The sequence below is a fragment of the Bombina bombina genome, chromosome 7 (assembly GCF_027579735.1).
Source record: "Bombina bombina isolate aBomBom1 chromosome 7, aBomBom1.pri, whole genome shotgun sequence".
NCBI lineage: Eukaryota > Metazoa > Chordata > Amphibia > Anura > Bombinatoridae > Bombina > Bombina bombina.
Genome location: NC_069505.1, coordinates 260,361,682 through 260,373,821, shown reverse-complemented (window position 1 = coordinate 260,373,821; position 12,140 = coordinate 260,361,682). Strand labels below are relative to the sequence as shown.

Here is a 12,140-nt window from a genome sequence, read left to right as displayed (position 1 = left end):
GATTCACATATAAAGCAGATTATGGACATTCTGAACCTTCATGCCACAGATTTTTCTGCAACTCTATAATTATCACTTTATTAATGATAATAATTATAGTGTAAATGAAGCCTTTTTCAATCACATACTATAGCTCTCACCTGTTAACAAGTAGGAACGTTTAAGCTTATCTTGAAACCTGTAGAATTGCAAATAAGTCAATTTAAAGGGACAGTCTACTCCAGAATTGTTTAAAAAGGTAGATAATCCCTTTACTACCCATTCCCCAGTTTTGCATAACCCACACTGTTATAGAAATACACTTTTTACCTCTGATTACCTTGTGTCTAAGTCTCTGCAAACTGCCCCTTTATCTTAGTGCTATTGACAGACTTGCATTTTAGCCAATCAGTGCTGACTCATAGATAACATTGTTTCTCACTTGGAGTTGTGACCCACATGAACTATCAGTGTCTATCGCTGCACTGATATAAGAGGCAGTTCAACGGCTTAGAAATTAGCCTATAAGCCTACCTAGGTTTAGCTTTCCACAAAGGATACCAAAAGAACAAAGCAAATTTGGTGATAAAAGTAAATTGGAAAGTTGTTTAAACTTACATGCCCTATCTGAGTCATGAAATTTTTTTATAGTAAAATGCTGTAACTAGAGTATGTCTATGGTGCACTAGTGTGTGCCTCTGTAAATTCCCTACAAGCAGGTTAACACATTGTTAGTCTGTTGTGGAGCAGCAGCGAGTTGGTTGTGGTTAGGGAACCAATCAGGAGAGAGTCATATGTGTAGCAACCAATCATTTGTTTAGACCCATACTTTTGTTCTTCAGCTGGATATAAACACAGAAGCTTGAAGTAGTGCAACAGTAAAGTGCTGTATTACATTTTACTATTGCACTATTTAAGTTCCTTTTAACCTCTTAAGTGCGCTTTAGTAGGTGGTTAAGGGCATTGGGATTGCCAGGGGAATATCTGGGTATGCCAATAAGTCACCATGAATGGAGGACTTAAATGTGATCAGCATCTAAAAGCTCCAAATAGCTTTACATGGGGATGTGAAATGGCTCAGCACTTAAGGAGTTCAAATGCGCTTGTGTATTTTTCATTGCTCTGGCTTTTTTGCGTTTTCTAAAAACCGGATCTTTGTGTCATACATTTTGTGTTTGAAGCGTTGCAGAAGAGCATATTCTGTAACAGTGGGGGACCTAATGAATAAAGAGCCCTGGTGCAAGAATAAAAGTATATCACAAGTTTTGGGATATACACTAAAAATATATTAGTCCAGCCACTGTACAGCAAAATTTGCCACTTTAATGATTACCAAGGGAATGCCTAGGCTTACAATCTCCCCTAAAAAAAAAAAGGCACCCCCTCTGTCCGTACGGCATTCTGGGGCCCTCAGTTGCACTGCACATGGCCTGTAAAGGACCCAGCCACACTTAACTTAATTTAGGTGCAGCTGGTATTGACAAACTGCAATCTTCAGGGGCAAGTGGGGGGGGGGCCTCTTGAGGGATCACAAACAGGACGCCAGGGGAGAATTTAAAGGCACCAGTGTCTCACAAATTGAGGCCTGCACTAAGGCAAGAGTTACCTACATATCGCACTGGTGCAAAATAGAAAACAATGTTTCAGCCTGCTGCTGCACTGCATGTTGGGGCCCCCCAGCACTCTTGCCACTGCACCGCCAGTAGTTTCACCCGTGTTCTGTATATATGAATGAAATGAAGTGTAAAAACCAGGAGCCATTACATTTATATCAGCATTATGTCCTCGTTGAACTGTCTTCCCAGATATTCCAGCACACCATAAAAGGACAGCGTACCCAATTTAATCATGTATATGAAAGCGCAGCATTTATGCATCTTCTCTAGTCAAGTCTGTTTACCTTTAAACTAATACAGCGGTATCCATTGCGTACTTCCGCTAATGCTCATTGGCTGAGAGACACTGTCACTCACTGGATGCTCTTTTGTATGTGCAGTAGATTTATTTTCCTACAAACAGCTGATTGAGGAAATGTATGCCACACCACACTGAGCGCACGTTACTGTTTGCAAAATCAGATGGAACAAGCTTTCTGTGTTCGGATTTTGCAACCAGAAAGTGCCCCAGACGGGTCGCAGAATCTGTACACCACCACACAATGGCTGCAGCGACTTGCACAGCTATTAACCCCTTATACTAATTCATGTATTGCTGTATATGGCTCTGCTTTTCTATATAAGGTTGTGATGTATCGCTCTATATGACTCTGTTTGGCTTTATATGGCTCTGTTTGGCTGTATAAGCCCCAAGGCAGAACATACAGTGATCTGAGATGTCATCACAGAAAATGCATCATCTCTGCAGAAAGAACAGGACACATACAGGAACTGTTAGAGATTTAACTTTTCAGCACTTCTCCACATAAGGCTGTTCTCTTCAAACAGCGCTGTGCTCTGGCTGCACAGTGTAAATTTTCCTTATAACAGTGCATCCAGGAAAAGTGTTTGAATATGCAGTAGATTTCTATATTAGACAATTCATTTTTTTGGCTGCATCTAATTTGCAATTCAATTTTCAACTACTGTACTACATTATACAACTTTTTTAAAATTGCTTTATTCTCCAGTTAATCAACATATTGCAATTAAAACGTGTGCTTAAGTGTAACTGCCTAATTTTTAAATTTTATTTAAAAATGAGCTGCAGAAAATTTTCACTAAAAAAAAATCTCATTGCAGAAAGTGCAAAAAAGTTCTGCCTCTGGGTGTATAAGGTTGTGATGTATTGCTGTATATGGCTCTGTTTGCCTATATAAGGTTGTGATGTATCGCTCTATATGGCTCTGTTTGGCTTTATATGGCTCTGTTTGTCTGTGTAAGGTTGTGATGTATCACTGTATATGGCTCTGTCTGTATAAGGTGGTGATGTATTGCTGTATATGGCTCTGTATAAGGTTGTGATGTATTGCTGTATATTGCTCTGTCTGTATAAGGTGTTGATGTATTGCTGTATAAGGTGGTGATGTATTGCTGTATATGGCCCTGTATAAGGTTGTGATGTATCGCTGTATATGGCTCTGTTTGTATAAGGTTGTGATGTATTGCTGTATATTGCTCTGTCTGTATAAGGTGGTGAAGTATTGCTGTATATGGCCCTGTATAAGGTGGTGATGTATTGCTGTTTATGGCTCTGTATAAGGTTGTGATGTATTGCTGTATATGGCTCTGTTTGTATAAGGTGGTGATGTATTGCTGTATATGGCTCTGTCTGCATAAGGTGGTGATGTATTGCTGTATGTGGCCCTGTATAAGGTTGTGATGTATCACTGTATATGGCTCTGTTTGTATAAGGTGGTGATGTATTGCTGTATATGGCTCTGTTTGTATAAGGTGGTGATGTATTGCTGTATATGGCTCTGTATAAGGTGGTGATGTATTGCTGTATATGGCCCTGTATAAGGTTGTGATGTATTGCTGTATATGGCTCTGTTTGTATAAGGTGGTGATGTATTGCTGTATATGGCTCTGTCTGCATAAGGTGGTGATGTATTGCTGTATGTGGCCCTGTATAAGGTTGTGATGTATCACTGTATATGGCTCTGTTTGTATAAGGTGGTGATGTATTGCTGTATATGGCTCTGTTTGTATAAGGTGGTGATGTATTGCTGTATATGGCTCTGTATAAGGTGGTGATGTATTGCTGTATATGGCCCTGTATAAGGTTGTGATGTATTGCTGTATATGGCTCTGTCTGTATAAGGTGGTGATGTATTGCTGTATATGGCCCTGTATAAGGTTGTGATGTATCACTGTATATGGCTCTGTTTGTATAAGGTGGTGATGTATTGCTGTATAAGGTGGTGATGTTTTGCTGTATATGGCTCTGTATAAGGTGGTGATGTATTGCTGTTTATGGCTCTGTATAAGGTGGTGATGTATTGCTGTATATGGCTCTGTTTGTATAAGGTGCTGATGTATTGCTGTATATGGCTCTGTTTGTATAAGGTGGTGATGTATTGCTGTATATGGCTCTGTTTGCCTGTATAAGGTGGTGATGTATTGCTGTATATGGCTCTGTTTGTATACGGTGGTGATGTATTGCTGTATATGGCTCTGTTTGTATACGGTGGTGATGTATTGCTGTATATGGCTCTGTTTGTATACGGTGGTGATGTATTGCTGTATATGGCTGTCTGTATAAGGTGGTGATGTTTTGCTGTATATGGCTCTGTCTGTATAAAGTTGTGATGTATTGCTGTATATGGCTCTGTTTGTATAAGGTGGTGATGTATTGCTGTATATGGCTCTGTTTGCCTGTATAAGGTTGTGATGTATTGCTGTATATGGCTCTGTTTGTATACGGTGGTGATGTATTGCTGTATATGGCTCTGTTTGTATACGGTGGTGATGTATTGCTGTATATGGCTCTGTTTGTATACGGTGGTGATGTATTGCTGTATATGGCTCTGTCTGTATAAAGTTGTGATGTATTGCTGTATATGGCTCTGTTTGTATAAGGTGGTGATGTATTGCTGTATATGGCTCTGTCTGTATAAGGTGGTGATGTATTGCTGTATATGGCTCTGTTTGTATAAGGTTGTGATGTATTGCTGTATATGGCTCTGTTTGTATAAGGTTGTGATGTATTGCTGTATATGGCTCTGCCTATATAAGGTTGTGTGATGTATTGCTGTATATGGCTCTGTTTGCCTATATAAGGTTGTGATGTATTGCTGTATATGTCTGTCTGTATAAGGTTGTGATGTATCGCTGTATATGGCTGTCTGTATAAGGTTGTGATGTATCGCTGTATATGGCTCTGTTTGTATAAGGTTGGGATGTATCGCTGTATATGGCTGTCTGTATAAGGTTGTGATGTATCGCTGTATATGGCTCTGTTTGTATAAGGTTGTGATGTATTGCTGTATATGGCTGTCTGTATAAGGTGGTGATGTATCGCTGTATATGGCTCTGTTTGTATAAGGTTGTGATGTATTGCTGTATATGGCTCTGTCTGTATAAGGTGGTGATGTATTGCTGTATATGGCTTTGTTTGTATAAGGTTGTGATGTATTGCTGCATATGGCTGTCTGTATAAGGTGGTGATGTATCGCTGTATATGGCCCTGTATAAGGTGGTGATGTATTGCTGTATATGGCTCTGTTTTGTATAAGGTTGTGATGTATTGCTGTATATGGCTCTGTTTGTCTGTATAAGGTTGTGATGTATTGCTGTATATGGCTCTGTTTGTATAAGGTTGTGATGTATTGCTGTATATGGCTCTGTTTGTATAAGGTGGTGATGTATTGCTGTATATGGCTCTGTTTGTATAAGGTTGTGATGTATTGCTGTATATGGCTCTGTCTGTATAAGGTTGTGATATATTGCTGTATATAGCTCTTTTTGTCTATATAGGGTTGTGATGTATTGCTGTATATGGCTCTGTTTGTCTGTATAAGGTTGTGATGTATCGCTGTATATGGCTCTGTTTGCCTGTGTAAGGTTGTGATGTATTGCTGTATATGGCTCTGTATAAGATTGTGATGTATTGCTGTATATGGCTGTCTGTATAAGGTGGTTATGTATTGCTGTATATGGCTGTCTGTATAAGGTGGTTATGTATTGCTGTATATGGCTCTGTTTGCCTGTGTAAGGTTGTGATGTATTGCTGTATATGGCTCTGTTTGTCTGTATAAGGTTGTGATGTATTGCTGTATATTGCTCTGTTTGTCTATATAGGGTTGTGATGTATTGCTGTATATTGCTCTGTTTGTCTGTATAAGGTTGTGATGTATTGCTGTATATGGCTGTCTGTATAAGGTGGTGATGTATTGCTGTATATGGCTCTGTTTGTATAAGGTTGTGATGTATCGCTGTATATGGCTCTGTTTGTATAAGGTTGTGATGTATTGCTGTATATGGCTCTGTTTGTCTATATAGGGTTGTGATGTATTGCTGTATATGGCTCTGTTTGTCTGTATAGGGTTGTTATATATCGCTGTATATGGCTCTGTATAAGGTTGTGATGTATCACTGTATATGGCTCTGTATAAGGTTGAGATGTATTGCTGTATATGGCTCTGTCTATATAAGGTTGTGATGTATCGCTGTATATGGCTCTGTCTGTATAAGGTTGTGATGTATCGCTGTATATGGCTCTGTCTGTATAAGGTTGTTAAATATTGCTGTATATGGTTCTGTTTGTCTGTATAAGGCTGTGATGTATCGCTGTATATGGCTCTGTATAAGGTTGTGATGTATTGCTGTATATGGCTGTCTGTATAAGGTGGTGATGTATTGCTGTATATGGCTCTGTTTGTATAAGGTTGTGATGTATCGCTGTATATGGCTCTGTTTGCCTGTGTAAGGTTGTGATGTATTGCTGTATATGGCTCTGTATAAGGTTGTGATGTATTGCTGTATATGGCTGTCTGTATAAGGTAGTGATGTATTGCTGTATAAGGTAGTGATGTATTGCTGTTTATGGCTCTGTTTGCCTGTGTAAGGTTGTGATGTATTGCTGTATATGGCTCTGTTTGTCTGTACAGTATAAGGTTGTGATTCATTGCTTTATATGGCTCTGTTTGCCTGTATAAGGTTGTGATGTATTGCTGTATATGGCTGTTTGACTGTATAAGGTTGTGATATATTGCTGTATATGGCTGTTTGACTGTATAAGGTTGTGATGTATCGCTGTATATGGCTCTGTTTGACTGTATAAGGTTGTGATGTATCGCTGTATATGGCTCTGCTTGTCTGTATAAGGTTGTGATGTATTGCTGTATATGTCTCTGTTTGTCTGTATAAGGTTGTGATGTATTGCTGTATATGGCTCTGCTTGTCTGTATAAGGTTATGTATTGCTGTATATGGCTCTGTCTGTATAAGGTTGTGATGTATTGCTGTATATGGCTCTGCTTGTCTGCATAAGGTGGTGATGTATCTCTGTATATGGCTCTGCTTGTCTGTATAAGGTTGTGATGTATCGCTGTATATGGCTCTGCTTGTCTGTATAAGGTTGTGATGTATCGCTGTATATGGCTCTGCTTGTCTGTATACGGTTGTGATGCATTGCTGTATATGGCTCTGTTTGTCTGTCTGTATAAATTTGATGTATTGCTGTATATTGCTCTGTTCTCCTATATAAGGTTGTGATGTATTGCTGTATATGGCTCTGTCTGTATAAGGTGTTGATGTATTGCTGTATATGGCTCTGTTTGTATAAGGTTTTGATGTATTGCTGTATATGGCTCTGTTTGTATAAGGTTGTGATGTATTGCTGTATATGGCTCTGTATAAGGTTGTTGCTGTATATGGCTCTGTCTGTATAAGGTTTTGATGTATCGCTGTATATGGCTCTGTTTGTATAAGGTTGGGATGTATCGCTGTATATGGCTCTGTTCTCCTATATAAGGTTGGGATGTATTGCTGTATATGGCTCTGTTTGCCTGTATAAGGTTGTGATGTATTGCGGTTTATGGCTCTGTATAAGGTTGTGATGTATCGCTGTATATGGCTTTGATTGCCTGTATAAGGTTGTGATGTATCGCTGTATACGGCTCTGTCTGTATAAAGGTTGTGATGTATCGCTATCTATGGCTCTGTTTGCCTGTATAATAAGGCTGTGATGTATCGCTATCTATGGCTCTGTTTGCCTGTATAATAAGGCTCTGATGTATCGCTATCTATGGCTCTGATGTATTGCTATCTATGGCTCTGTTTGCCTGTATAATAAGGCTCTGATGTATCGCTATCTATGGCTCTGTTTGCCTGTATAATAAGGCTCTGATGTATCGCTATCTATGGCTCTGTTTGCCTGTATAATAAGGCTCTGATGTATCGCTGTATATGGTTCTTTTTGCCTGTATAATAAGGCTCTGATGTATCGCTATCTATGGCTCTGTTTGCCTGTATAATAAGGCTCTGATGTATCGCTGTATATGGTTCTTTTTGCCTGTATAATAAGGCTGTGATGTATCGCTGTATATGGCTCTTTTTGCCTGAATAAGGTTGTCGCATTGCTGTATATGGCTCTGATTGCCTATATAAGGTTGGATGTATCGCTATCTATGGCTCTGTTTGCCTGTATAATAAGGCTCTGATGTATCGCTGTATATGGTTCTTTTTGCCTGTATAATAAGGCTCTGATGTATCGCTATCTATGGCTCTGTTTGCCTGTATAATAAGGCTCTGATGTATTGCTATCTATGGCTCTGTTTGCCTGTATAATAAGGCTCTGATGTATTGCTATCTATGGCTCTGTTTGCCTGTATAATAAGGCTCTGATGTATCGCTATCTATGGCTCTGTTTGCCTGTATAATAAGGCTCTGATGTATCGCTATCTATGGCTCTGTTTGCCTGTATAATAAGGCTGTGATGTATCGCTGTATATGGTTCTTTTTGCCTGTATAATAAGGCTGTGATGTATCGCTGTATATGGCTCTTTTTGCCTGAATAAGGTTGTCGCATTGCTGTATATGGCTCTGATTGCCTATATAAGGTTGGATGTATCGCTATCTATGGCTCTGTTTGCCTGTATAATAAGGCTCTGATGTATCACTGTATATGGTTCTTTTTGCCTGTATAATAAGGCTCTGATGTATCGCTGTATATGGTTCTTTTTGCCTGTATAATAAGGCTCTGATGTATCGCTGTATATGGTTCTTTTTGCCTGTATAATAAGGCTCTGATGTATCTCTGTATATGGCTCCGATTGCCTATATAAGGTTGGATGTATCGCTATCTATGGCTCTGTTTGCCTGTACAGTAAGGTCGTTGTCGCATTGCTGTATATTTTTTGCAAAACCTTTTAAGTGTTTGTTATTGTGGGTCTTTCACATTCCTGTTAGGCAGGTTGGACCAGTGAGTTTTGAGAGCCCTTCAGCTTTCATGGTCGGAAACGTTACAAGTGAATGTTGCTTGTTCTCTACTTCTGTCATCCAAAAAGGAAAAGTGGTGAATAATTTTAGGTGGCGAGGGGCACAAGGTTGAGTAGAAAGCGACAGATTTGGGGATACAGGGCACAGGGTGGAGTGTGTAGGTGCAGATTGGGGGGTGAGGGCTCAGGGTGTACTGTGAAGCACTATATTGGGGATAGAGGGCACAGTGTGGAGTGGGGCACCAGATTGTGGGGGAAAGGGCACAGGGTGGAGTGGGGCACCAGATTGTGGGGGAAAGGGCACAGGGTGCAGTGGGGCACCAGATTGTGGGGGAAAGGGCACAGGGTGGAGTGGGGCACCAGATTGTGGGGGAAAGGGCACAGGGTGGAGTGGGGCACCAGATTGTGGGGGAAAGGGCACAGGGTGGAGTGGGGCACCAGATTGTGGGGGAAAGGGCACAGGGTGGAGTGGGGCACCAGATTGTGGGGGAAAGGGCACAGGGTGGAGTGGGGCACCAGATTGTGGGGGAAAGGGCACAGGGTGGAGTGGGGCACCAGATTGTGGGGGAAAGGGCACAGGGTGGAGTGGGGCACCAGATTGGGGAGGGGAGAGGGCACAGGGTGGAGTGGGGCACCAGATTGGGGGGGGGGGTAGAGGGCACAGGGTGGAGTGGGGCACCAGATTGGGGGGGGGGTAGAGGGCACAGGGTGGAGTGGGGCACCAGATTGGGGGGGGGGGGTAGAGGGCACAGGGTGGAGTGGGGCACCAGATTGGGGGGGGGGGTAGAGGGCACAGGGTGGAGTGGGGCACCAGATTGGGGGGGGGTAGAGGCCACAGGGTGGATTGCGGCACCAGATTGGGGGGGGGGGGAGAAGAGGGCACAGGGTGGATTGCGGCACCCGATTGGGGGGAAGAGGGCACAGGATGGATTGCGGCACCAGATGGTGGGGGGTAGAGGGGCACCAGATTGGGTTGGGAGATGTGAAGGATGGGTGACTAGAATGTGATGACGTGAAGAATTTTATTATAAAAGGGGGCATCAGGTGGAAAGAGGACTACTGCATCTAGACATGAGATGCTGGGGTTTACGACAGTGTGCAGTTCTATTTATTCAAGTTCCAAACTAAAGCAAGGGAATAACTGCAAGTAAATCAGGCGATTCACAATGCTCATAGCCAGGAATGAGAGCGCCCTCTGTCTATTGCATGTGTGAATTGCTGTGACGTTCTGCCTCCCAGTGAGAGCATTACAGTTAGTCTAATTTATAACACAAGTGAAGAATCATTTTAACGGTAGAAATCACCTTGTATTTATGCAAGCACAGTGTGAATTAAAACCACAGCATGAGGGTTATTGCTTTGTCTGCACCGCAGGATTCATATTTTATTTTTTATTTTTCAGATTTGAAAAATGACGTCCAGGAAGAAAGTGCTGCTGAAGGTGATCATCCTAGGGGATTCTGGGTAAGTGAATTAACTGTGTGCTACAAAGTTTCATTTGTACCGTGTCACTTATAGCTTGCTTAGCACCCGTCAGCTGGGCCTTTAATTATATGTCTGCTATCTATACATTCTCTATGTGGCACTAAAATCACATGTCAGTACTGATGTGTATATGAACTGTTGCACGGGAACTTTTTAAGGTGAAATGTACCACAAGCGCATGCTCAGAGCTTACATGGCCCTTAAGCGGTAATATGCTTTTGGATCACGCTAGCACAAAAGAACATGCTTAACAATCATCGACTTACTACGCACAGATGGGCATTTGAGATCTAGTATTAAAAAGATATGAAGCAGTGCTCCTTTCGTTTAAAAAAAAAAAAAAAAAAGTTTTAACGGTAAACAATTTACTTGTTTTCTTTCAAAATTATCAGTGTAACCACTACCTTTGGTGAGATAAGAGAGCAAATATTACAGAACTTTTACTGTCACATGATTTTTGCAGCACAAGTCACTTACTGAGCATGGTTCTGCACTATTAAGACCAAGAAAACCCTTAACAACCAGCAACATACAGGGGTACAGGGTACATTGTGGTCGAAACAAATTGCACTGAGTTAAGTTGGACTATTTGGGATTGTTTCACTTATGTCTGTGCATTACAAATTAGAGAGCAAATGCAAAATTTAAAAACCCTTTTGACGACTCCTTAGATCTCGTGAGAAGCGAGTAGCTCTCTGGATTACATTTGGCGCCCCTGGGTCATGACTATGGCCTGCAGCTAATTGTGGTCTTGCTCTGAGTTCCTACTGTGTTAAATAATTATTTCTTCTGAGATCTGGATTTCAGTTTTCCCTGAATAAAAACTAAGTCTAAAATATCCTTCTGTGCCAGTGTATTGATAACACACTTTGTACAATATATTTACAAATTTCATTTTACTGCAAGTTACATGTCTACGTACCTTCCTTATCTGCACAAAGGGTCGGCAAAACCTCTCTCATGAACCAGTATGTAAACAAGAAGTTCACCAACCAGTACAAAGCAACCATAGGGGCCGATTTTCTTACCAAGGAGGTGATGGTTGATGACCGATTAGTAACCATGCAGGTATGTAACTGGCAAAAAAACTCTGGAAAGAAATGTTTTCAATTTATTTCTATTAACTCCCCATTTAGTTTGCGGGTTCTCTATTGCTGTATATTTTAATTGTGCACTCTCTGTAATCAGAACACGTCAAGTTCTGTCTTGAATTTAAAAAATTGTGAGGAATTGTCAGTTTAGTGTTCAGAAAACCAATATAAAATTGTATATTTGCTTTTTATAATGGGTTAAGTGGCGTAGCATAACCCTTTCAGCGGCTGATAGACCTGTTACAATTTGTTTTAAAGCCATGTAATGCTCTTACCTTTTTTTGTATTTGTTTAAAATATTCCCTTTTTTTCCCCTTCCAGATATGGGACACAGCAGGTCAGGAGCGATTTCAGTCTCTAGGCGTGGCCTTTTACCGAGGAGCTGACTGCTGCGTGCTAGTCTTTGATGTCACCGCACCAAACACTTTTAAAACCCTGGATAGTTGGAGAGATGAATTCCTCATTCAGGCCAGTCCACGAGACCCAGAAAACTTTCCATTTGTTGTTCTTGGAAACAAGATTGACCTTGAGAACAGACAAGTACGGTTTGGTTTGGGTTATCTATTTCTTGTTCTGTTAGAGGTTAAACTCCCACCATGTTGGGGCTGTCTCTTGCAATAAGATGTTGGAATAAATTACTGAAATACTTATTTTCACTATGGATACACATTGGAGATGTGCAGCCAAGAAATTTCCATCTAAAGGGGA

The 12,140-nt window shown here is 41.0% G+C and overlaps 1 protein-coding gene across 1 annotated transcript in view; it reads left to right on the top strand.

Moving 5' to 3' along the window:
* Window positions 1-12,140, top strand: part of RAB7A (RAB7A, member RAS oncogene family) — a 47,637-nt gene that overhangs the window by 26,530 nt on the left and 8,967 nt on the right. Inside the window, exons 2-4 of the mRNA XM_053720730.1 lie at window positions 10,259-10,320; window positions 11,283-11,409; window positions 11,754-11,972. Of these exons, the coding sequence (XP_053576705.1) occupies window positions 10,268-10,320; window positions 11,283-11,409; window positions 11,754-11,972 (399 nt within the window). The 5' untranslated portion in view covers window positions 10,259-10,267. The remainder of the gene's footprint in view (window positions 1-10,258; window positions 10,321-11,282; window positions 11,410-11,753; window positions 11,973-12,140) is intronic.